The sequence below is a fragment of the Bos taurus genome, chromosome 3, assembly GCF_002263795.3.
Source record: "Bos taurus isolate L1 Dominette 01449 registration number 42190680 breed Hereford chromosome 3, ARS-UCD2.0, whole genome shotgun sequence".
In the NCBI taxonomy this organism is placed as follows: domain Eukaryota; kingdom Metazoa; phylum Chordata; class Mammalia; order Artiodactyla; family Bovidae; genus Bos; species Bos taurus.
The window spans coordinates 9119165-9146940 of NC_037330.1; the positions used below are offsets into that span (position 1 = coordinate 9119165).

Consider the following 27776-nt stretch of genomic DNA (forward strand, 5'->3'; position numbering starts at 1 on the left):
CTTAACTAGGAACAAGGAAGGCAGGTCACATGAGCCTGAATGCCGCTTCAAGCCTATAATCAAAATCAATGCGGATACCTACATTCCCACTTGCTATTTTTTCTGAGTTAAGAGGGCTTCCAAATGGAGTGACTGGAACAGAGGTGAGGGACTCAGCAAAGGGCAAGATCCTGCTACCCCAGAATACCCCAGAACCAGGGAAATCTAAGGTGTCTCTCTAAAGGCTTCCTGTGGGACTGGAATTCCTGAGCAGTGCCTTTACGTCAGCATTTCCCTCTTCTCCCTTTTGTACAGATGGAGAAAACCAGCACTCAGAACAGCAAACCTCTTGGGACTTCAAGCTATGAAATTGTGATCTAGGCTCCTAGATGGAATTCTCCCCATGGAAACTGAGCTGCAACCACACATATGGCAAATGATCCAGACCTAGACTTCCTCTGCCCAGATCTTACCCAGAAATTACAGATCACCAGATTCCAACATGTAAGCAAAGAAGGAGACACTTCTTTGGTTATGCTGGGCATAACTTGTACTGAAATAGACAAATGGATCATGCCCTTTCTAAGATGGCTCACTTCCTAACAAATAACAAAGCAGATCCCTTGGCACAGTGCTTCCCATCCTTCTTCACACTGCAGCACATGTAGAAAATAATTTTTATGATACAATGGAATAAGCAATCAAGATTGCTCATGGCTGGAGGCTGAATATGACTGGATGGGATGACTCTTCCCAGCAATCCCATATGTGGAGCATCAATATTTACACACCTGTAACCTGCCATGACACACCACTTAAGAGCCTCTGTTCATACTCAATATATGGGAGAAGCCCTGGTGCATGGCCTCACCCAGTCCCCCTGTACCTTGGGCAGATAAGCCTCTCACTCAAGTGCATGACTTGATGTATAGAGTGTGGACTGCATTTCAGGCTCTGTTTGTCCCTTTGCCTGGGAACGTTTGTTCAGGGTATACCTGGCTGGACCAGCCCAACCCTATATCACTGTGTGGCATGGAAAGATGTCAGAGCTGTGGGTCTCAGCTGTGCAGACACACTCTTCCAAACGAGTGTTGGAACATGTTCTTTCTGTAGGGACTAGACTTCTGGGGCATTTTTCTTTAGACTCCACTTCAGAAACCTCATAATATTTTTTTTCTGGCTAAGTTTTCCTTCTGTATCCCTCTGTAATGGTTCATTTTGTGCGTCAGTTTGATTGGGACATGGGTTGCCCAGATATTTGGTTAAACATTATTCAGGGTGTGAGTGTGAAGCATGAGATAAGCATTTGAATTGATAGACCTTGTAAAGCAGATTAATTCTCAACACCCCCCCCCCCCCATGTGGGTGGGCATCACCATATCAATTGAAAACCTGAATAGAAAAAAAGGCAGAGTAAGGGAGAATCTATTCTCTCTCAGACAGACTGTCTGAGAGCTGAGCATCTTGAGCTGAGACATTAGTCTTCTGCCTTGCATTTGGACTGGAACTTCCACCATCAGCTTTCCTGGTTCTCAGGCCTTTCAACTCAGACCTCTTTAGCTTGCTTACAGATCTCAGAATTTCTCAATCTCTGTAACCACGAGTCAATTCCTTTATAGCTATTTCCTATAATTCTGTTTCTCTACAAAACCAGGCTAAGATACACTCCAAACTGCCTGATCATCATGAAAAAGAAGGCATCTTCAATAAAGCCATTCTCCAAAAGGAACTCAGTTCAGTTCAATCGCTCAGTCATGTCCAACTCTTCAGGACCCCATGGACCACAGCACACCAGGCCTCCCTGTCTGTCATCAACTTCCAGAGTTTACTCAAACTCATCTCCACTGAGTCGGTGATGCCATCCAACCATCTCATCCTCTGTCATCCCCTTCTCCTCCTGTCCTCAATCTTTCCCAGCAGCAGAGTCTTTTCAAATGAGTCAGCTCTTTGCATCAGGTGCCCAAAGTATTGGAGCTTCAGCTTCAATATCAGTCCTTCCAATGAACACTCAGGACTGATCTTCTTTAGGATGGACTGGCTGGATCTCCTTGCAGTCCAAGAGACTTTCAAGAGTCTTCTCCAACACCACAGTTCAAAAGCATCAATTCTTTGGTTCTCAGCCTTCCTTATAGTCCAACTCTCACATCCATACATGATCACTGGAAAAACCATAGCCTTGACTAGATGGACCTTTGTTGGCAAAGTAATGTCTCTGCTTTTTAATATGCTGTCTAGGTTGGTCATAACTTTCCTTCCAAGGAGTAAGTATCTTTTAATTTCATGGCTGAAATCACCATCTGCAGTGATTTTGGAGCCCAGAAAAATAAAGTCAGCCACTGTTTCCACTGTTTCCCCATCTATTTGCCATGAAGTCATGGGACCAGATGCTGTGATCTTAGTTTTCTGAATGTTGAGCTTTAAGTCAACTTTTTCACTCTCCTCTTTCACTTTCATCAAGAGGCTCTTTAGTTCTTCTTCTAACTACTCAGCTATATTTCTGGCATTTTAGGGAAACCCAAACATCAGAACAAAAGACATTGAAGGAAGCAGTCATTCTCCAGAGGGAACTTGGGAGATGATGATACACATTATGAAACTGTGTCCACCTAGTTACTAAGGCTTAGCCCAGAGAGTGGTGGGGTTCAAGCTATGGTTAGTGATCCTCCCTCTTCCCCTAAGGGAAACTTTCAGGTAAGCATTTGAAAAAATTGTTTCCCTCATGTATTAACAAGCATAACCAGCTAAATCCTAAACCACCATGAACAATTCCAGTCTCAATAACAGAAATGAACTGTTTTTAGGCAGAATGAAGGTGTTAGTCCCCATTAATGGGCCCATAGAATCATCTATCACTATGTTGGGGGCTTCAAGATCTCCAAAGTATAAGATGCACATGATGTCTGATTTGGTCTAACTACAGCACAAACACTACAGTCAAATCCTGAACTACATGCTACAAGGGGTGGAGTGACCTAACACAGTCAGAAGAGACCTCATAGGGGAAATGAAGCTGAAGGTGGACCTCAAGGTGTAGATGGGATTTGGCAGAGAATGAAGAAGACAGACAGCCTCCAAGTGAGGAAGGCATAGAGAAAGAAAACAGCAGGACCCCAGACACACCATGCACGATCACAGTCCCTTGCCTATGTGTGGCATAGTGCTCAGCTGGAATGTATGGCCCCATCCCTTGTTCATTTATATATCCTTCAATACCCAGCTCAAATATCACCTTATCTGTGAAGCTTTCTCTAGTCAAAATAACTATGGTTCTTTTTGCACTCCTTTCCCCACCCCTATTGTCTTTCTGTCACTAAAACTCATTTCATTCTACCTTACAGTATAGATAATTGTTTGTTTCCTTATGTATTGTTCATTACTTAAAGGCAAGGCCCATGACTTCATGATCAAGAAAAGGTGATCATGAGACGTATTAGCTTTATTCGTCTTTGCATTTATCATCAGCCAACATGGTGCCTTGCACCTTGCTTTATGAGCTATAAATGCTGTTGAATAGAATTGAAAGTGATCAGCTAGCTTGAAAAAAGGGTATATATTGGAAGTACTGATGGATATAAGCCAATAAGCATAGTGGAATCAAATTACAGCAAGCACTAAATATCAACATGAAAACATCAGAGGCCATTCCCAGTACAGGGGCATTTGGAGAGAAAAGATTTTCAGAGTTAGACAGATCTTCTAAAACATCAAGTAGAGCAATGAACCAGGTATAAGGCAGTCACCCTAGGGAAGGGTATGGAAGAAGAAATAAGAGACATAGTCTCAAAGGATGTAGAAGTTTCAAAGTCACACTGAATAAGATATTTTTCCTAAAATAAAAGTACTTCTTTATGTGAGTTGAGAGATCACTCATGAACATATTCATTCGGTAACTGCTGCCCCTGCCTCTCCCTGGTGTGCTTACTGAGTCATGTTCTTAGTATTCTAATTCCCCAGTAGAAAGTAGGGGTTGGAGGAGAAAGGAAAGAAGGAAGGAAGGGGAAAGAAAGGAAGAAAGAAAGATGAAGGGAGGAAGGAAGAAATGAAAGAACTAGAACTAAGAGTTCCTTGGGTCTTCCCAGGAGAACAAACCTGGGGTGCAGCCAGTGCACAGAAATTCTTCAAGTGACTTTCGGGACTCAGGAGCACCGTGTTTGATTCTTCTCTATGAATCTTCTGATTTATGAAGGCTTAAGCTACTCACTGCATTCCCATTCAGTTCTCAGATTATCCTTCGGCAATATGAATGGGATCTTATTTTCCCCTTCACGTCTTTCCATATAAGCTATATTACGACCAGCAGGCGTATAAAATCAAACTATTCTTTCAGTGGAACAGAATCTTTACTTTTTAACTGGTAGAAAATTGCTTTACAATGTTATTTTGGTTTCTGCCATGCAGCAACATGAATCACTTGTAATTATATATATCCTTTCCCTTTTAAGCCTCCCTCCCCTGTACCCATCACACTCCTCCGGGTCATCGTAGAGCTCCAACTGGGATCCCTGTGCTATACAGCAACTTCCCACTAATTATCTCTTTTACATAGAATATACATGTCAAGGCTACTTTCTCAGTCCGTCCCACCCTCACCTTCCCCCACTATGCCCACAAGTCCATTCTCTGCTAGGTTCATCAGTACCACTTTTCTAGATTCCGTATATATGTGTTAATATAAGGTATTTGTATCAGATACTTGTATCAGACCAAGATGTGCCAGCTTTTTTTTAGTGTATTTTGAAATTGAAATCTCAGGGGCAGAGGCCTCTAGTGGAAAGCAGTGGTAAGGCAAGACATTCCCTCTCAAGTCACCATGGGCTTTTTACCAGGGAGAGAAAGTGAAAAATGCTGCAGATTTTTCTGCATGCCTCTCAGAAAAAGAGAGTGAAGCTGATTTTAAATGAAAACTTTTTAAAGCTATAGAACATTATTAACTGCACAGCCCACAAGAGAAGAGTTTTACTGGGCCACTTCTGGAAAGTGGGCATAGGAAGGAGTCTGGCTGGTCCAGGCTATGTCAACAGACAGCACTTCTCATGTTCCTCCTGGAAAACAGAAATGATCGGACTATATTTTCTTCAAGATACATTTCTTTCCTTCTATTAGGCTTTTCCCTGAATTTCCCTTGAGTTGTAAACATTTACTCTCATGTAACTTCTGACTGTAAAATGAAGCTTAAGGACATAATAGGAAGAAGTATAATCAGATCAGATCAGATCAGTCACTCAGTCGTGTCCGACTCTTGGCGACCCCATGAATCGCAGCACACCAGGCCTCCCTGTCCATCACCAACTCCCGGAGTTCACTCAGACTCACGTCCATCGAGTCAGGGATGCCATCCAGCCATCTCATCCTCTGTCGTCCCCTTCTCCTCCTGCCCCCAATCCTTCCTCCCAGCATCAGAGTCTTTTCCAATGAGTCAACTCTTGGCATGAGGTGGCCAAAGTATTGGAGTTTCAGCTTCAGCATCATTCCCTCCAAAGAAATCCCAGGGCTGATCACCTTCAGAATGGACTGGTTGGATCTCCTTGCAGTCCAAGGGACTCTGAAGAGTCTTCTCCAACACCACAGTTCAAAAGCATCAATGCTTCGGCGCTCAGCCTTCTTCACAGTCCAACTCTCACATCCATACATGACCACAGGAAAAACAATAACCTTGACTAGATGAACCTTTGTTGGCAAAGTAATGTCTCTGCTTTTGAATATGCTATCTAGGTTGGTCATAACTTTCCTTCCAAGGAGTAAGTGTCTTTTAATTTCATGGCTGCAGTCAAAGTATAATGAGTGGTCACAAATGTGGGCTCTGATGCTAGAGTACCTGGGTTTGAATCCTAGTTTCTTGTTTTAACCTCTCTGTGCCTCAATTTGCCCATCAGTAAAATTGGGATGGAGAAGGCAATGGCACCTCACTCCAGTACTCTTGCCTGGCAAATCCCATGGATGGAGGAACCTGGTGGGCTACAGTCCATGGGGTCACTAAGAGTTGGACACGACTGAGCGACTTCACTTTCACTTTTCACTTTTCACTTTCATGCATTGGAGAGGGAAATGGCAATCCACTCCAGTGTTCTTGCCTGGAGAATCCCACAGACGGGGGAGCCTGGTGGGCTGCCGTCTATGGGGTTGCACAGAGTCGGACACGACTGAAGCGACTTAGCAGCAGCAGCAAAATTGGGATAATACTGGCTCTTACTGTGTAGGATTCGTGTGAGTATTAAAAGAGGTATTCCATGCCCACACACAGTAAAGCCCTGGATCATTATAGGTCTGTTATTATAGGCCTGAACAAAGAAGGCAATGGCACCCTACTCCAGTACTCTTGCCTGGAAAATCCCATGGATGGAGGAGCCTGGTAGGCTGCAGTCCATGGGGTCACTGAGGGTCGGACAGGACTGAGCGACTTCACTTTCACTTTTCACTTTCATGCATTGGAGAAATAAATGGCAACCCACTCCAGTGTTCTTGCCTGGAGAATCCCAGGGACGGCAGAGCCTGGTGAGCTGCCATCTATGGGGTTGCACAGAGTCGGACACGACTGAAGCAACTTAGCAGCAGGCCTGAAACCATTATAAGATGCTAAAACCAAAGTTATAAAGGTCCATGCAACAGAAATATATCTGACATTGTGCTAAATTAACTTTGTATATCAAACTTTTAACTCTTAATCCTCCTAGACCAAGATCTGCTCCTATTGTTTCATTTACCACACCACATCCTAATTACCTGATAGCATACCCGTCTCCTCAACTAGTGAGAGAACAGGGGCTATGTCTGAATAATAGTGAAGGAAATAAAGAGCTACTTGAGGGCAGGGAGCCTATAATATTTAACTGGTAGCTTACTTTGTATATCAACTGCTACACTGGATGCTGTAAAGTGGAAATTAATTCTTCTAGTTTACATTAAAGCTAAGCGAATAAAAATCTTAGCAAGGATTTGAACTTAGGACTTCTTGTCACCAAGAACCATGTTGGACTCTACCATGAGAGTGAGTAGAGTCCATACTTGGACTCTACCATGCTGCCTGCTCTGGATTCCCAACACCTGACACTTTGCCTCAGGTATAGCCCACACCTGGCACTTTGTTTGACACATAATAGGTGGTCCACAAGTATTTGTTGAATGAATATGTACGTATAATGATATTTTAGAGATACTAAAACTGCTGCTGCTGCTAAGTCGCTTCAGTCGTGTCGGACTCTGTGCGACCCCATAGACGGCAGCCCACCAGGCCCCGCCTTCCCTGGGATTCTCCAGGCAAGAACACTGGAGTGGGTTGCCATTTCCTCCTCCAATGCATGAAAGTGAAAAGTGAAAGTGAAGGTGATCAGTCGTGTCTGACTCTTAGCGACCCCATGGACTGCAGCCTACCAGGCTCCTCCGTCCATGGGATTTTCCAGACCAGAGTACTGGAGTGGGGTGCCATTTGCAGCTCCAGGTAAATGTGTACACATATTAATTCTGTTGTTCTCTGGATAACCACTCAATTTCATTTGGGAAACACCTACTAAAGAAGCTTGTATAAAAACCGTGCCTGCATTTTGGGCAGAACTGGTTTCCTAGAAAACAAGGAATTCAGGTGTCAAGCATTTCCAATGAGTTGTTACAAAATGAGAGAGATACAGTGTAAATTTGCACTATTTATGCCACAAGAGAAACAGAAATGAAAGAGGTCAGAATTGGGGAGTTGTGCTATACTATTTCATGGTTAAGAAACAGCTACACACCTTGAGATTTTAATGATCTGCAGTCCAAGTGTGAGGAGCCCTCAATGGTTGTTCAAATCAGATTAAAGTGTAAATACATTTTGACAAAGACCATTAGTATAAGTCTTGAAGTTCTGATTTGAGGAAGCAGAGTAATGACTAGTACATTCTCTAGAGACTTGTAGACTTTGTGAATTTATTTAGAAGAATGCATAAACAGAACCACTCTTTCTTTGAATGATAATTACTGTCATCACTCTTGCTGGCTGATTGTCCAGTCAGTTTTGAATAGCCTTGCACAAGGTTCAGGGTTCAGATGAATCAACTCTGGGAATTCAAAGTGGTCATATCTTTGCAACTGAGAAATTTTTCTTATGAGATCATATAGTAGACAAATAATTGCATAAATTATCTGTCAAGGAATTTTTTTCAAATACATAATCGCAATGATTAATTTATAACCTATATTTCCAACTATTTACGGATCATTTCTGCATGGATGTCAGAAATCATCTTAAATTCAGTGTGCCCCAAATTGAACTCACAGATCTTTCCTCAGCCTCCCCAAGTTGCTTTCAGTCTGTTTTCCCTGTGCTAGTTAATAACCTACCAAAATCATAATAGCTGACAATTATTGAGTGCTTACTATGTACTATTTCCACCCTGATGTTTTATATATATTCACTCATTTAAAGCCAATAAGAAATATTAAAACTTATCTACCCTAAAGAAAATGCAGCCATCCCCCATTTTGCAAATTAAGAAACTGAGTCACAGAAAGGCTAAGTAATTCAGACAAGCAAATATTAAAACTTAGAAATCAATTCCTAGCCTTCCAACTCCAAGGTCTGTGTCCTGAATTGCTGTTCTTTGCTGCTCTACCCATCATCAGCTACCAAAAGCAGAGAGTTTTTTATCCTTGTCTTCTTTCTTTCCTATTTTCACCTCAACTTCCCTGCTATATCTAATCAGCTGTTAGGGTCTGTTGCCGGGAGCCAGCACGGGGAGTTCCCACCCATGACAAGGTCATGCGGGAGAGCCCTGACGGGCAAGGCAAGTCAGGGCTCAAGGGCCACCCCCTGGTCTGTCTGAGCATCTACCCCAAAACCAAAATCTGTCTGTTTTACTATTTCACGACTTTCACCAACTCTTCTGACATTAACGGGGGGCTATCCCCGACCACTTTTCTCTGTAAGAAAATCAACTTAAAACTCTAGTTAATAAGTCTCCTGGGCATAATAGGAGTGTTTCAATTCAAACCCCTCTGATGACTTTCTAGCTTGCCTGACAGGTTTGTTCGGACTCCTGCAGCTACGTTTGTGATTGCTCACAGCCTCCCAACCACGAGAGGCACGGGAAGCTTAAGATATTCTAACAATGCAGAGTTTCTCAGAGAGTTAAAATTGTTAGAATAGAACTAGTAGAGGATTTCTTTGTTGAGCTAATTCTTGCTGCCAAGTTTCCATATCCCTTACCTACTGTGTCCCTGAGAGTGTATTGATTAACATAATTGGTATATAGAAATGTAAGTAGTAGCTTTAATGTTTGTAACCTTGGACCCTTGAGTTAACTCTTTTCTTGTTATAGCCCACCACACTTTTGCCCTATAGGAATGCAACTTTATCTAATGCTTTTGGAGGGTGGTGCCTAACTTTAGAATAATCACCTTTAGAGAAAAATAAGTTTTCTGAAGAAAGGATCATAAAATGTTAACAGGCCTCCTGGCCAGAAGATGATGTAAATCACCTAAAGCTTTTGCATATAAGTTTGCAGAAAGAAAGCCTGGCTTTGATAAGGATCAAGGACTGCTGACCTTGCATGACTCTACCCACTCCCCCCACCCCATTATCCTCTATGCACAATTTAAGGTATAAAGACCACTTTGGAAAATAAAGTGTGGGCCTTGCTCATCAGGCTTGGTCTCCCCGTGTCGTTCTTTCTCTTTCCTTTTCCTTTTCAGGCTGATTCCCTGGAGCGCAGGGGCCCTCTGCGTTCACTTTCCTGCCTGGGCTTCTAAGACCCACTCGAGAAGGTGCCTAAGGTGGGGCACCTTCAGCTATTCGAGAGGGCGCCTGGGGCCTATGTGAACAGAGCAAGTCCCGTGCTGGGGCTTTATTGGCTTTCTGAGTAAACCAAGGAATATCAGCCTCTTTTCTCTCCTCTATTTTCTCAACTACAAAATTCTTTCCTTATCTCTTTATCTATCCTTTTAATCGCCGATGCCGTCCTCCCGAGGGAATCCCTGGATCCAACCGGGGCTGGACCCCAGTAGTCTGTCAGTTCCAGCTCCTTTCTATGGCTCCTCTCAACCATGTCCCCTCAATGTGTCTAATCCTCAAACACATTCTGTCTCTCCATCCCAGTCTTTCAGTTCATCCCTTTAACATTCATTACCTGGGCTGCTATCACATAAAAATCAATCTTTCTATTGTAAAACAAGGAACTTATCAATTCATTTTCCTGTGGGACCTCACCCCTTAACAATCTGACCCATCGAGAGTTTCCAGGCCCCTCTCCTGCCTCTTCTCTAGCTCCAGCCACATAGAAATATCATGGATCCATGAACATATCAAATCCTTTCCCACTCTCATGCCTTTGCCCATGCTATGTCCTCCACTTGAAATGCCTTTCTCTCCCTTCTATCTCTGACTTTTCCATATTTCAAGGATCAGACCAAGTATCCTCTCTTTGTGTAGCCTTCTAAAACCTCCCAGGCATGCTTGCTAAGTCGCTTCAGTTATGTGCAACTCTTTGCAACCCCATGGACTGTAGCCTGCCAGGCTTCTCTGTCCATGGGATTTTTCAAGGAAGAATATTGGAGTGAGTTACAACTTCCTTCTCCACTAAAACCTCCCACCCAAAGCTAAATATATAGCTTCCTGTTTACACTCCTGTAACATTTAGTACATAAGTGCATAAAAGTAACATTTATCATATTCTATGATAATTATATAGCAGTGGCATTTTCTCAACTGTGTCCCCAGGTGGCCAATAAGTTGTTTTGGCTCAGAAGACTCTTCTCTTCTTTGTGTCTGCAGTACCTAATTAACCTTGGATCCTTTAAAAAAAAAAAAAAAAAGAATTAGATTAATTAACTGATTAATACAAACGTGAAGATTATGCTCACCAGTGCCATCCTCATTAGTATAGTGGTGAGTAGCCCCATTTGTTATGTGGGAGACCGGCATTCAATTCCCCAGTGGGGAGGCAACACATTCTTTGGGGCTTCCCTGGTGGCTCAGATGGTAAAGAATCCACCTTCAATGAGGGAGACCTGGGTTTGATCCCTGGGTTGGGAAGATCCCCTGGAGGAGGGCATGACAACCCACTCCAGTATTCTTGCCTGGAGAATCCCCATGGACAGAGAAGCCTGGTGGGCTACAGCCCATGGGGTCACAAAGAGTCAGACACGACTGAGTGACTAAGCACAGCACACATGCTCACTAGCAGTAAATGCTACCTAAGTCTATTTCAGAAGCTAGATGCCATGATTGTAACAGGGTAGCTTGTCTTTTCTCCATGTCATCTTTTATTTCTTGCATTTGTAAATTTCCATTAATAAAATTATTTACACATTGTAAGTGCCTAAGAAATGAGACCACAGGCTTCATTTCAACAAGTAAACAGAAAAAGTATGTGATGATGCTTCTATTCTTTTATTATCTTTGTTTTTCACAAGAAAATAAGAGATAAGGTAAGTAGCTAAAGCAGCAAATGCTCTATTAACAATATGACAAAGGCTCTGTACAGCTGAGAACTCAGACCCTGAGGAGACATAAAGGCACCTTGGGCTGAGGGGAATTCAGAAACAGAATAGCAAAAATGAAGTCTGATGCAAGAGGCATGACCAGGATCCTGAGACAGGATGGAAAATCTAGAGACAGGGTATCAGAAACAAGAAACTGGAGTGCAGCAGAGCCATATGGTTAGAGATGGAGCAGGGAGTTCTACCTTGATCATCCTAGAAACAGAGAAATTAGGCACTTAGTCACATGTTTGGGGCCCATCTCCCTCCAGGAAAAAAGTATGTCTTATTCATCTTTCCACTAACAGCACTCATCACAGAAGCCATTGCCTCAGTTCAGTTCAGTCGCTCAGTTGTTTCCGACTCTTTGCAACCCCATGAATCGCAGCACACCAGGCCTCCCTGTCCATCACCAACTCCTGGAGTTCACTCAAACTCATGTCCATCGAGTTGGTGATGCCATCCAGCCATCTCATCCTCTGTCGTCCCCTTCTCCTCCTGCCCTCAATCCCTCCCAGCATCAGAGTCTTTTCCAAAGAGTCAACTCTTCACATGAGGTGGCCAAAGTACTGGAGTTTCAGCTTTAGCATCATTCCTTCCAAAGAACACCCAGGACTGATCTCCTTTAGAATGGACTAGTTGGGTCTCCTTGCAGTCCAAGGGACTCTCAAGAGTCTTCTCCAACACCACTTCAAAATTGATGCTTCAAAAGCATCAATTCTTCAGTGCTCAGCTTTCTTCACAGTCCAACTCTCACATCCATACATGTCCACTGGAAAAACCATAGCCTTGACTAGACGGACCTTTGTTGGCCAAGTAATGTATCTGCTTTTGAATATATTATCTAGGTTGGTCATAACTTTCCTTCCAAGGAGCAAGCGTCTTTTAATTTCATGGCTGAAATCACCATCTGCAGTGATTTTGGAGCCCCCCAAATTAAAGTCTGACACTGTTTCTACCATTTCCCCATCTATTTCCCATGAAGTGATGGGACCAGATGCCATGATCTTTGTTTTCTGAATGTTGAGTTTTAAGCCAACTTTTTTACTGTCCTCTTTCACTTTAATCAAGAGGCTTTGTAGTTCCTCTTCACTTTCTGCCATAAGGGTGGCATCATCTGCATATCTGAGGTTATTGATATTTCTCCTGGCAATCTTGATTCCAGCTTGTGCTTCTTCCAGCCCAGGGTTTCTCATGATGTACTCTGCATATAGGTTAAATAAGTAGGGTGACAATATACAGCCTTGACGTACTCTTTTTCTTATTTGGAACAAGTCTGTTGTTCCATGTCCAGTTCTAACTGTTGCTTCCTGACCTGCATATAGGTTTCACAAGAGGCAGGTGAGGTGTTCTGGTATTCCCATCTCTTTCAGAATTTTCCACAGTTTATTGTGATCCACACAGTCAAAGGCTTTGGCATAATCAATAAAGCAGAAGGAGATGTTTTTCTGGAACTCTCTTGCTTTTTCCATGATCCAGCAGATGTTGGCAATTTGATCTCTGGTTCCTCTGCCTTTTCTAAAACCAGCTTGAACTTCTGGAAGTTCACAGTTCACGTATTGCTGAAGCCTGGCTTGGAGAATGTTGAGCATTACTTTACTAGCGTGTGAGATGAGTGCAATTGTGCAGTAGTTTGAGCATTCTTTGGCATTGCCTTTCTTTGGGATTGGAATGAAAAGTGACCTTTTCCAGTCCTGTGGCCACTGCTGAGTTTTCCAAATTTGCTGGCATATTGAGTGCAGCACTTCCACAGCATCAGCTTTCAGGATTTGGAATAGCTCAACTGGAATTCTATCACCTCCACTAGCTTTGTTCGTAGTGATGCTTTCTCAGGCCCACTTGACTTCACATTCCAGGATGTCTGGCTCTAGGTGAGTGTGAGTGATCACACCATTGTGATTATCTGGGTCTTGAAGATCTGTTTTGTACAGTTCTGTGTATTCTTGCCACCTCTTCTTAATATCTTCTGCTTCTGTTAGGTCCATACCATTTCTGTCCTTTATCGAGCCCATCTTTGCATGAAACATTCCCTTGGTATCTCTAATTGTCTTGAAGAGGTCTCTAGTCTTTCCCATTCTGTTGTTTTCCTCTATTTCTTTGCATTGATCACTGAGGAAGGCTTTCTTGTCTCCTCTTGCTATTCTTTGGAACTCTGCATTCAGATGCTTATGTCTTTCCTTTTCTTCTTTGCTTTTCGCTTCTCTTCTTTTCACAGCTATTTGTACGTCCTCCCCAGACAGCCGTTTTGCTTTTTTGCATTTCTTTTCCATGGGGATGGTCTTGATCCCTGTCTCCTGTACAATGTCACGAACCTCAGTCCATAGTTCATCAGGCACTCTATCAGATCTAATCCCTTAAATCTATTTCTCACTTCTACTGTATAATCATAAGGGATTTGATTTAGGTCATACCTGAATGGTCTAGTGGTTTTTCCCTACTTTCTTCAATTTAAGTCTGAATTTGGCAATAAGGAGTTGATGATCTGAGCCACAGTCAGCTCCCGTCTTGTTTTTGCTTACTGTGTAGAGCTTCTCCATCTTTGGCTGCAAAGAATATATCAATCTGATTTCGGTGTTGACCATCTGGTGATGTCCATGTGTAGAGTCTTCTCTTGTGTTGTTGCAAGAGGGTGTTTGCTATGACCAGTGCATTCTCTTCACAAAACTCTATTAGCCTTTGCTCTGCTTCATTCTGTATTCCAAGGCCAAATTTGCCTGTTACCCCAGGTGTTTCTTGACTTCCTACTTTTGCATTCCAGTCCCCTATAATGCAAAGGACATTTTTTTGGGTGTTAGTTCTAAAAGGTCTTCAGTTCTTCAGCGTTACTGGTTGGGGCATGGACTTGGATTACTGTGACATTGAATTTTTTGCCTTGGAAACGAACAGAGATCATTCTGTCATTTTTAAGATTACATCCAAGTACTGCATTTCAGACTCTCTTGTTGACTATGATGGCTACTCCATTTCTTCTAAGGGATTCCTGCCCTCAGTAGTGATATAATGGTCATCTGAGTTAAATTCACCCATGGCAGTCCAGTTTAGTTCGCTGATTCCTAGAATGTCAACATTCACTCTTGCCATCTCCTGTTTGACCACTTCCAATTTGCCTTGATTCATGGACCTAACATTCCAGGTTCCTATGCAATATTGCTCTTTACAGCATTGGACCTTGCTTCTATCACCAGTCACATGCACAACTGGGTATTGTTTTTGCTTTGGCTCCATCCCTTCATTCTTTCTGGAGTTATTTCTCCACTGATCTCCAGTAGCATATTGGGCACCTACTGACCTGGGGAGTTCCTCTTTCAGTATCCTATTATTTTTCCTTTTCATACTGTTCATGGGGTTCTCAAGGCAAGAATACTGAAGTGGTTTGCCATTCTCTTCTCCAGTGGACCACATTCTGTCTCTCCACCATGGCCTGCCTGTCTTGGGTGGCCCCACACGGCATGGCTTAGTTTCATTAAGTTAGACCAGACTGTGGTCCATGTGATTAGATTGACTAGTTTTCTGTAATTATGGTTTCAGTGAGTCTGCCCTCTGATGCCCTTTCACTACACTTACCATCTTACTTGGGTTTCTCTTACCTTGGACGTGGGGTATCTCTTCACGGCTGCTCCAGCAAAGCACAGCCTGTCCTCCTTACCTTGGACAAGGGGTATCTACTCACCGCCACCCCTCCTGACTTTGGACGTGGAGTAGCTCTCTTGGGCCCTCCTGTGCCTGCGCAGCCACCGCTCCTTGGACGTGGGGTTGCTCCTCTCATCCACCGCCCCTGACCTCGGGCATGGGGTAGCTCCTCCTGGCTGCCCGCTCTGGCCTCGTGTGGGAGGTAGCTCCTCTCAGCCACTCCTGAACCGTCGCAGCCTGGCACTCTCAGCCACCGGCCCTTACCTCGGATGTGGGATAGCTCCTCTCGGCCGCCGCCCCTGACCTCAGACGTGGGGTCATTGCCTAAGAGAGCTTAATAAATATTTGTTGAACTGAACTCAGATTGGGACCCATATATCAACAGTAGAAAAGAAGTCTTGGAAACCACTTTCAGAGCCTGTTTCTAGGGAACTGGAGAGTAGGATTGTCTGGATCATCCACAGTGCCACCTTTTTTGATGAGGAGACTAGGTGTGGTTACCTCAGAACTGTGGGTGAAGGGCCTCAGGATGTTTTGTAAAACTTAAGTGACTTGCTAAAAGGTGATAATGTGAAATAGCAAATGGAAGCTTCTAGATATGAAACCACTTCCTTTAGTCTAACTTATCAAAGAAGCTTCACATCCTTTGCTCTGAGCAACTCTTTGCAAATATGCTTGGCCTCCCACAGATAAATCTCTTTATCGTTTTCTTGTTGGGCTGAAATTGAACCCATTTCAGGGTCCTTGTGAAGGACTCTATAAACAGATACAGATAATCTTGAGAAGATTTTAAAATTTTTCTGCAAAAACCATACAATATTGTAAAGTAAAAAAACAAAATTCGTGGTGTTTTTCTAGTGCCCTCTGAGGTTCTGGCAGATTTCATTTAATTTAATCTAAACATTAGCCTTAAGCCTCTCCCTCTGTCTGAAATGCTTTATCACTGACTCCTTACCCTCACTGCCTCTAATACACAACTTCACTTTGTTAATGCCCACTCATTCGTCAGGGCTCAGCTCAAATGTCCCTTTCTTGGGGAAGTCTTCCTAGTCCTCAGGCCATGTCTGATGCCTGTTTTTACTCTGATTGTTCTAGATCTCTTTCTACAACAGCAGTTTTTATAATTTTCTTTAAATATCTCTCCTCATGATTATTTGATTAATTTCTCTCTTTCCCCACTGGACTGTGAGCTCCATCAGGAGGCAGATCACATCTGATTTTGCTCATCATTTGTAACCACAATGTCTGATCCTGCACAAGTTACAGAGGAAGTCCTCAATGTATAATATCTTGATTAATTAGTGAAGATGCAACAGTTTTTACAGCCTTTAACTGCCTTACCTTAGCTGGAATATGACAATCCTTTGGCACATGTCTCAATGACAAAGCTATTTATTCCTAAATCGTATTTCCTTAATAAGTTTCCAACCTTTGGGTGGATACACAGTAGAAAAATACTGACTTTACTTCCTCTGCAGAAAGCATGGTTAAAGATTAGAAAACACAGAAAAGAGTTAACCTTAACAATACAGACTTAAGGCTATTATCCTTTGAAAGGTGTACTTACAAGGTTGACTCTTAGCTAGTGTATAGGAACTTGGTTTTAGGGAGATTCTTCCATTTCCTAAGAGCAATTCACTGAACTTAAAACTATACAAACAATTTGCTTTGTGCTGAACACCTGCTTTCCTTTTTGGATTCTGAAATTTTGTACATGCTAGGAAGACAGTGACTACTGATAAAAACCCTAGAAACCTAGGCTCAGGTAAACTTCCCTAGCAGCAAACATTGTGATGACACATGTACTGTCATCACATGTCACTTGAGGAATTAAGGACAGTCTATGTGACTCCACTGGGAGAAGACTTTTGCAAGCTTGTATTTTGGCTTCTCCTGGATATCATTCTATGTACCATTCCCTTTCACTGATTTTACTTTGTATCTATTCACTGTAATTACTCATAGCCATGAGTATAAACATATGCTGGATCCTACACATCCTCATAGTGAACCATTGAACGTGGAAGTGGTCATGAAAATCCCGCACTTACCTCCGTGAATGTTTTTATAATCCATCCAACTTTTCTTCTTTCATCCACTAGTAGCTACAGTAGTCAAGCCACTATCATCTCTTACCTGGACAACAGCACTTTACCTCCTGTAGTCACACTTGCCCTGATCCAACCCATTCTCTACACCAGGGGTCCCCAACCTCCAGGATCTAATGCCTGCTGATTTGAGGTGGAGATGACGTAATAATAATAGAAACAAAGTGTGCAATAAACATAAGGAGCTTGAATTATCCTGAAGCCATCCCACTCCCACCCTGACCCCCACCAACCCTACCAGTCTATGGAAAAACTGTCTTCCACAAAACTCATCCTGGGTGTCAAAAGGATTGGTCACCACTGCTCTACACCATAGCCAGAGTGATCTTTCCAAAACACAGATGTGACAATGCCATCTGGTGGCAGGCAGAACCAATAAATTGCTCTGGTATATACCTTTCCATCCACAGGAGTTCATAAGCTCAAAGTTTATAACTAGAACTTCTTTAGTCAGAGAAAAAAATGGAAAAGGTATTGTCATCTAACACCCCAAAAGGCACGGAGCCTAGAAGGTCTTGTGAACTAGTTCTACTGCCATTAATGAGATGATAATTTCTATGTAATTTTAACTGTTTTAAAGCAAAGAAAATACTGGAAAACTTCAAAATTCACTGAGCACTATTAGTATAACTTTGATTCCAAACTACTAAAGGATGATTCCCTGAAAAGAAAAATATGGAGCAGAAATCAGCAAACTGCATCCTATGGACAAATCCAGCCTATTAGGTATTCTTATATAGCTCGTAGGTTAAGAATAGTTTTTACAGCTTTTAAAAATTGGAAGAACTCAAAAGAACAATATTTGATAATATACAAAAATTTATGAAATTCAAAATTCAGTGTTAATAAAATTTTACTAGAACACTCCCAATACTCATTCATTTATTGACTGTTACTGCTCTCATGCTACAAGAGCAAAGTGGAGTAGTTGCAAAGAGACCAAATAGACCCAAGTCTAAAATAGTCACTATCTTGACCTTTACAGAAAAAAAAAAAAAAAAAAAAAAACCCTGTCATTTGTCAACTCCTTATATAAACCAGTCTTACCTGCAAATATAAATATCCAAAATCTTAATTCAAATTTTATTAAATTGAACCAAGCAAGGAATTAAAGGGGAAAAAGTACAATCAAGTAGATGTTCTCTCCAAAATGCAAAAATGGTTTATCTTTAAGAAATCTTTTTGAAATATAGTTGATTTACAATGTTGTGCCAATCTCTGCTGTACAGCAGTGATTCCGTTATACACATATGTACATTGTGTTTTTATATTCTTTCCCATCATGGTTTATCTCAGGATAGTGATTATAGTTCCTTGTGCTATACACCAGGACCTTGTTATTCATCCATTCTAAATGTAATAATTTGCAGCTATCAACCCCAAACTCCCAGTCCATCCCTCCCCCTCCCCACTTTCCGCTTTGCAACCACAAGTCTGTTCTCTATGTCTGAGTCTGTTTCTGTTTTTGTAGATGGGTTCATTTGTGCTACATTTTAGATTCCACAAGTAAGTGATATCACATGGTATATACATTTCTTTTTATGACTTATTTAGTATGATAATCTCTACTTGCATCCATGTTGCTGCAAATGGCATTATTTCATTCTTTTTATGGCTGAGTACTGTTCCATTGTATATATGTACCATGTCTTGATGCTTTCATCTGTCAATGGACATGTAAGTTATTTCCATGTTTTGGCTATTGTGAATAGTGCTTGTATTCACATGTATCTTTTTGAATTATAGTTTTGTCTTGGTATATTTCCAGGAGTGGTATGAATCATATGGTAACTCTGTTTTTACCTTTCTGAGGAACCTCCATACTGTTTTCCATAGTGGCTGTACCAGCTTACATTCCCACCAACAGTGTAAGAGGGTTCCCTTTTCTCCACACCCGCTTCAGTATTTATTTGTAGACTTTTAATGATAGCCATTCTGACTAGTGTGAGGTGGTAGCTTACTGTAGTTTTGATTGCATTTCGCTAATAATTTATAATGTTAAGTATAGTTTCACATGCCTATTGGCCATCTGTGTGTCTTCTTTGGAGAAATGTCCATTAAAGTCTTCTGCCCATTTTTCCGACTGTATTGTTTGGTTGAATTGTATGAGTTTTTTGTATATTTTATAGATTAAGCCCTTGTCTGTGGCACCATTTGCAAATATTCTCTGCCATTCCATAGATTGTCTTTTCAGATTTTTTATGGCTTGCTGTGCAAAACCTTGTAAGCTTGAGTAGGTCCCACCTGTTTATTTTTGTTTTTATTTCTATTGCCTTGGGAGATGGACATAAGAAAACACTGGTGTGATTCATGTCAGACAATGTTTTGTCTGTGCTCTCTTCTAGTCTTTAATCCATTTTGAGTTTGTTTTTGTGGATGGTGTGAGGGTGTGTTCTAACTTCATTGACTTACATGCAGCGGCCTAAATTTCCAGCTCCACTTGCTGAAGAATCTGCTTTTTTCCATTTTATATTATTGCCTCCTTTGTCTAAGATTACTTGACCATAAGTGTATGGGTTTATTTCTGGGCTTTTGATTCAGATCCATTGATCTGTATGTCTGTTTTTGTACCAATACCACCTGCTTTGATTACTGTAGCTTTTTTAGTATTGTCTGAAGTCTGGGAAAGTTATGCCTCCTACTTAGTTGTTGTTGTTGTTGTTGTTGTTTTAATGGTTCCATTATTTTGCAAAAGTTTTACTTCTCTTTTAAGTTTGAAGAATTCATTAACAAAAGAAACCACTTGAAATACACAAATAAACAATTTCAATTTTTTATAGAAGATTATTTGACTTAATCTCAATATTAAGTCTCGCTTTGGTATCAGGATGCTGGTGGCTTCATAGAATGTTTTTGGAACTGTTCCCTTCTCTTCATTTTTTTGGAAGAGATTGAGAAGAATCTATATAAGTTCTTCTGTGTATGTTAGATAGAATTTGACTCTGAGGCCCTCTGGTCTTGAATCTTTGTTTGAAGTTTTTGTTGTTTTTTTTTTTTTTTTTTTCATTAAAGATTCTGCTTCACATCTAGTGATCGGTGTGTTCAAATTATATATTTTTTATTCAGTTTTGAGGAGGTGTATGTTTCTAGACTGGGAGCTGACTGTGGCTCAAATCATGAACTCCTTATTTCTAAATTCAGACTTAAATTGAAGAAATTAGGGAAAACCACTAGACCATTCAGGCATGACCTAAATCAAATCCCTTACAATTATACAGTGGAAGTGACAAATAGATTCAAGGGATTAGATCTGATAGACAGAGTGCCTGAAGATCTATGGATGGAGGTTCATGACATGGTACAGGAGGCAGGGATCAAAACCATCTCCAAGAAAAAGAAATGCAAACAGGCAAAAATGGTTGTCTGAGGAAGCCTTACAAATAGCTGAGTAAAGAAGATAAACTAAAGGCAAAGGAGAAAAGGAAACACATACCCATTTGAATGCAGAGTTCCAAAGAATAGCAAGGAGAGATTATGAAAGCCTTCCTACGTGATCAGTGCAAAGAAATAGAGGAAAACAATAGAATGGGAAAGGCTAGAGATCTCTTCAAGAAAATTAGAGATACCAAGGGAACATTTCATGCAAATATAGGCACAATAAAGGACAGAAATGATATGGACCTAACAGAAGCAGGAGAAATTAAGAAGCGGTGTCAAGAATACACAGAACAACACACATGAAGATCTTAATGACCCAGATAACTACGATAGTGTGATCACTCAACTAGAGCCAGACGTTCTGGAATATGAAGTCAAGTGGGCCTTAGGAAGCATCACTATGAACAAAGCTATTGGAGATGGTGGAATTCCAGCTGAATTATTTCAAATCCTAAAAGACGATGCTGTGAAAGTGCTGCACTCAATATGCCAGCACATTTGGAAAACTCAGCAGAGGCCACAGGACTGGAAAAGGTCACTTTTCACCCCAATCCCAAAGAAAGGCAATGCCAAAGAATGTTCAAACTATTGCATAATTGCACTCATCTCACATGCTAGCAAAGTGATGCTCAAAATTCTCCAAGGTAGACTTCAACAGTACATGAACTGAGAACTTCCAGATGTTGTAGCTGGATTTAGAGAAGACATAGGAACCAGAGATTAAATTGCCAACATCCATTGGGTCATAGAAAAGGCAAGAAAGTTCCAGAAAAATATCTACTTCTGCTTTATGAACTATGCCAAAGCCATTGACTGTGTGGATCACAACAAACTGGAAAATTCTTCAAGAGATGGGAATACCAGACCACCTGAGAAATCTGTATGCAAATCAGGAAGCAACAGTTAGAACTGGACATGGAACAACAGACTGGTTTCAAATTGGGAAATAAGTAGGTCCAGGCTGTATATTGTCACCCTGTTTATTTAATGCATATGCAGAGTACACCACACAAAATGCTGGGCTAGATGAAGCACAAGTTTGAATCGAGACTGCCAGGAGAAATATCAATAACCTCAGATATGCAGATGACACCACCTTTATGGCAGAAAGTGAAGAAGAACTAAAAAGCCTCTTGATGAAAGTGAAAGAGGAGAGTGAAAAAGCTGACTTAAAAGTCAACATTCAAAGAACTAAGAACATGGCATCCGGTCCCATCACTTCACAGCAAATAGATGGGGAAATAATGGAAACAGTGACAGACTTTGTTTTCTTGGGCTCGGAAATCACTGCAGATAGTGACTGCAGCCATGAAATTAAAATATGCTTGCTCCTTGGAAGAAAAGCTATGACCAACTTAGACAGCATATTAAAAAGCAGAGACATTACTTTGCCAACAAATTTCTGTCTAGTCAAGGCTATGGTTTTTCCAGTAGTCATGTATGGATGTGAGAGTTGGACCATAAAGAAAGCTGAGTGCCGAAGAATTGATGCTTTTGAACTGTGGTGTTGGAGAAGACTCTTGAGAGTCCCTTGGACAGCAAAGAGATCCAACTAGTCCATCCTAAAGGAAATCAGTCCTGAATATTGATTGGAAGGCCTAATGCTGAAACTGAAGCTCCAATACTTTGGCCACCTGATGTGAAGAGCTAACTCACTGGAAAAGACCTTGATGCTGGGGAAAATTGAAGGTGGGAGGAGAAGGGGATGACAGAGGATGAGATGGCTGGATAGCATCACCGACTCGATGGACATGAGTTTGAGTAAACTCTGGGAGTTGGTGATGGACAGCGAGGCCTGGCATGCTGCAGTTCATGGGGTCGAAAAAAGTGGGACATGACTGAGTGACTCTACTGAGCTGATGTTTCTAGAAAATTGTCCATTTCTTCCAGGCTGTCAAATATTTTTGTATATAATTGTTTATAGTATTCTCTTATTTCTGTGGTTATCAGTCAGATTTGGGTTCTTTCTCTTTTCTTCTTGGTGAACCTGGCCAGGGGGTTGTCAGTTTCATTTACCCTTTCAAAGAATCAGTTCTTGGTTTTGTTGATTTTTTTCTCTCTCATTTTTAATCTCTATTGTATTTATTTCCTACACCGCCCCCCCCCCCCCCCGGTATTTATTATTTCCTTCCTTCTGCTAAGTTTAAGTTTTGCTTGTTCTTCTTTTTTCCAATTCTTCTTGGTAGTAGGTTAGGTTTTTTACATGATATTTTTCTTGTCTTTTGTTTGTTTTTGTTTTATGAAGACCTATATCACTATGAACTTCGCTCTAAGAATTGCTTTTGCTGCATCTCATAGAATTTTGTAGGTTGTGTTTTCATTGTCATTTGTCTCAAAGTATTTTTATTTACCTTTTTGATTTCATCATTAACCCATTTGTTTTTTAGTAAACATCATTTAGTTTTCATATATTCATTTTTTCTCATTTCTTTTCCTGTGATTGACTTCTAGTTTCATGCCCTTGTGCTCAGAAATGCTTGAAATAATTTCTCTACTCTTAATTTGATTGAGGTTAGTTTTGTGCTCTAAGATGAGGTCAGTACTGGAGAATGTTTCATGTGAACTTGGAAAAAATGTATATTCTGGCTTTTTTTGGATGTAGTATCCTGAAAATATCAATTAAGTCTAAATGTTTTATTGTATCATTTAGGACCTCTGTTGCCTTATTGATCCTTGAAGATCTATCTTTTGATGTGAGTAGGGTGTTAAAGTCTCCTAATATTATTGTATTCCATCAGTTTCTCCCTTTATGTCTGTTAGCATTTGTATTTGCTTAGTTGCTAAGTCATGTCCAACTCTTTGTGACCCTATGGACTGTAGCTTGCCAGGCTCCTCTGTCCATGGGATTTTCTGGACAAGAATATTGGAGTGGGTAGCCATTCCCTTCTTCAGGGTATCTTCCTGACCCAGGGATCAAACCTACATCTCCCGCATTGCTAACAGATTCTTTACCAGCTGAGCCACTAGGGAAGCCCACTTCTATATTAGATGCATATATATTGATGAGTGTAAAATCTTCTTTTTGTATAGATCATTTTATAATTATGTAGTATCCTTCTTTATTTTTCTTCATAGCCTTTTCTTTAACATCTGTTTTGCCTAATATTAGTATTGCAATTCCTCCTTTCTTGTCATTTCTGTTCTCATGAAATGTCTTTTTCCAGCTCCTCACTTGAAATCCATATGTGTCCTTTGCCCTAAAGTGGGTCTCTTGCATGCAGGATTTTATGGGCTCTTATTTTTTACCCAATCTGTCACTCTACATCTTTTGATAGGAGCATTTAGTTCATTGACATTTGAGGTAGCAACCCAACCCAGTATTCTTGCCTGCAGAATTCCATGGACAGAGGAGCCTGGTGGACTATATAGTCCATTGTGTCACAAGAGTTGGACACAACTAAGTGACTAACACTTTCACTTTCACTGATACATATATATTTATTGTCATTTCAAACCTTGTTTCTCAGTTGATTCTTTGTTTCATCTTTGTTCCTTTCTCTTTTTTTCTGCTTTTCTTTTTGTGGCTTGAAAATTTTTCCTTTTATTTTATGCTTGTGGTCTCTTCATTTAGGTTTTTTGTGAATTTATTGTATATTTTACTATTTGTGATTTCCCTGTTTCTCAAGTATGTTAACCCCTTCCTATATCTGCTTGCTTTAGACTAATAATCATATAGGCTCAAGCACATTCTAAAAAAAAAGAAAGAAAAAGAATATGCATTTTGTTACTCTTCTTCCCCACATTTTATAATTTTGATGTTCCCTTTTACATCTTCATGTTTATTCTTTTCCCATTCCTTGTGTTTATCGTTGCTTTCACAAATAGTTTTTCCTCTTTTTGATCTGTATACTGGTCAATTTAAGTGATTTGTTTTTCAATTTCTCCCTTCCTATTGCCTCTTGATTCTTTTCTGTTCAGAGATGACCTTTCAGTACTTCTTTTCGAAGTACTGTTTTAGTTTTTGTTTGTCTTAGAAATTCTTTATTTCTTCTCCTATTCTAAATGATAATCTTATTAAGTAGAGTATTCTAGGTTGAAGATTTCTCTCTTTCAAGACTTGGATTATATTTTGTTAAAGAACTATTTTATTGCAGTGTTTTGTTAATACATATTAAAGGGGAGAAAAGAAATAATCATTTTGACAGATTCAAAAAAAATGTATTTGAGTAAATTTAATCCTGAATGACCAATCTTGAAAAAGAACAAAGCTGAAGGACTCACACTTTCTGATTTCAAAACTTACTACAAAGCTACAATAATCAAAATAGTGTGGCAGGGGCATAAGATAGACATAGAGACCTGTGGAATAAAACAGAGAGACCAGATATAAGCCTTCAAATATATGGACAAATGATTTTTAACAAGGATACTAAGAACATGCAATAGGGGAAGAACAGTCTTTTCAACAAATGGTGCTGGGAAAACTAGACATCTGTATGCAAAAGAATGAAGGTGAATCTTGCCTTAAACAATGTACAATAGCCAACTCAAATGTATCAAAGAGATAAATATCAAAGCTAAGAATATAAAACACTTAGAAGAAAACAAAGGGGAAAGCCTTCATAATGTTGGATTTGGCAATGATTTCTTGAATACGACACCAAAAGCATAGACACCAAAAGAAAAAAAGAAAAACAGGTAAATCAATTTTCACTTGAACTAAAAACTCTTGTACATCAAATGATACTACAGCATGGAAGCATATACACCATTTGTAAAATATATAACTAATGGGAATTTGCTATATGACTCAAGAAACTAAAATTGGGGCTCTGTAACAACCTAGAGGGATGGGAAGGGGTGGGAGGGAAGTTAAAGAGAGAGGGGACACATGTATACTTATGACTGACTCATGTTGATGTGTGCTGAGGCCAACACAATACTGTGAAGCAAATTTCCTTCAATTAAAAATAAAAAAGTAAAAAAAAAAAGATACTATTAAGTAACACAACTCCAAAATGGAAGAAAATATTTACAGATCATATATCTGGTAAGTGATTAAGATCTAAAATACATAAAGAACTCTTATAACTCAATAACGACAAAAAATTTAAGGCTTGAGTAGACAAAATACTTGAATAGACATTTCTCCAAAGAAAAATTACTAATGGCTAATAAGCACATGGAAAGATGTTCAACATCACTAATCATTAAAGAAATGCAGATCAAAACCACAATGAGCTATTACTTAACATCCATTAGGATGGTTATTATTAAAAAAAAAAAAAAAGAACAAACTTTGGCAAGGATGTGGAGAAATTGAAACTCTTGCGTATTGCTGGTGTGAATGTAGAATGGTGTAGAAAACACCATGGAAAACAGTTTAGGACAAAAGCTAAACATAGAATTATTGTATGAAAGGAAACACTTAAACAGATACACATGCTCCAATGTTCACTGTAGCATTATTCACAATACAGATTTCCCCCTGCTATCCAAAACTAGAGTGTCCCTCTGAAACCTTTTGTAAGCAGAGAGAGCATAAACCAAAGAAGCAATTGCTTTAGGAAACATCTTATTAACAGATGCACAAAATAAATCAAGATAAATCACCGACACAGTTCAAAGTTACAGCAGCTTGATGCCGATATGCCAAGTAGTTCCAGGGGAAGAAGCTTGGTGGTGTCACTCTCAATGCTCAGGGTGTATATTGCCTCTGTAAAAGTTCTTGCAAAACAAATGTTCAATACTATTTTTGCTTTTTTGCCTTTATTCACAAATGCAAAAATCATCTTTGAATTTCCTTCAGTTAGCGAAAACAGGTACTAATGTAGGTCTTTCACAGAAGCAAAGTGGATCTTTCAAAAGCAGGGGATATGAAAAATGTCCATAAGCAGATGAATAAATGAAGAAAATGTAGTATATATGTTACAGGGAAGAATGGTCTCCATGTTGGATCTGTTTGTTTTTTCCCTTTGCTTTGCTTTGTTTCCCATTGCTTTTGTTCACTAAAAGGATACTGTCCATACAGAATGACCTGTCTCAGAGAACCCTGCCCCTCTGCCTGAATCTTTGTTCAGGACCCTGTCCACCTGTGGATGGCTACAGGAAGGAAGAAATTAACACATCCCCCCAAGGCTAGCCATTCCAGGAAATATCTGTAAGATTAATGACCTTTTTAACTTTACCTCCTCACCTCTCCCACTCTCTGATCTATAAAAAACCTGGCATCCAGACCCCGATAAAATGGCTATTTTGAGACTTTAGTCTGCCCCTCTCTCAGTCAGCTGGCTTTCCAAATAAAGTTGTATTCCTTGTTTCAACATCTTGTCTTTTGATTAACTGACCTGTTGTTTGACAAGTAGAGTGAGCTTGGACTCAGTCATATATATACAAATGATGGAATATTATTCAGCCATAAAAAATAGAACAAAATTCTGATACATGCTCCAAATGGATTAATCTTAAAGACATGCTATGTAAAATTAGCCAAGCACAAAAGGGTAAGGATTGCATGATTCCTCTTATATGAGGTATCTAGGGAAAGAAAATTCATAGATATGGAACATAGATTAGAGGTTGGTAGAGGTTGAAGGACAAGGTAATCAGGGAGTCATTGCTTAATGGTTCCAAAATGTTCTGTACCCAGTTCCTATGTTGATGGGGCAGGGGTTGGGGGGAGGGTTCACACCAATAAGGAATTACCCCATACTAATAGTGAATGGCGAGCGGCCAAGAGGAGATACCCCATGTCCAAGGTCAGGAGCAGCAGCCATGAGGAGATACCCCACGTCCAAGGTCAGAGAAACCCCAATAAGATGGTAGGCCCTTGGAGAGGGCATCAGAGGGCAGAGACTGAAACTACAGTCACAGAAAAGTAAACAATCTAATCACATTGACAAAAGCCTTGTCCAACTCAATGAAACTATGAGCCATGCCACGTAGGGTACTCAAGATGGACAGGTCATGGTGGAGAGTTCTGACAAAATGAGGTCCACTGGAGAAAGGAATGGCAAACCACTTCAGTATTCTTGCCTTGAGAACCCCATGAACAGTATGAAAATGCAAAAAGTTTTGACACTGAACGATGAACTCTCCAGGTGGGTAGTGCCCAATATGTTACTGGAGAAGAGTGGAAAAATAACTCCAGAAAGAACACAGAGACAGAGCCAAAGCAAAAACAATACCCAGTTGTGGATATGACTAGTGATGGAAGCAAAGTCCAATGCTGTAAAAAGCAATATTGCATAGAAACCTGGAATGTTAGGTCCATGAATCAAGGCAAATTGGAAG

At 40.5% G+C, this 27776-nt stretch overlaps 1 protein-coding gene across 5 annotated transcripts in view; it reads left to right on the forward strand.

Annotated features, from left to right (window-relative positions):
• The window catches only part of CD84 (CD84 molecule), a 51407-nt gene extending 41812 nt beyond the window's left edge, over nucleotides 1–9595 (forward strand). For all 5 annotated transcript variants that reach the window (XM_024989884.2, XM_010802802.4, XM_010802805.4 and 2 more), the window contains one exon: nucleotides 295–9595. Coding sequence is in view for 4 of the 5 variants with exons in the window: in XM_010802802.4 (XP_010801104.1) it covers nucleotides 295–360 (66 nt within the window). In the remaining variant the exon portion in view is untranslated. The remainder of the gene's footprint in view (nucleotides 1–294) is intronic.
• Nucleotides 9596–27776: the final 18181 nt, after the last annotated feature.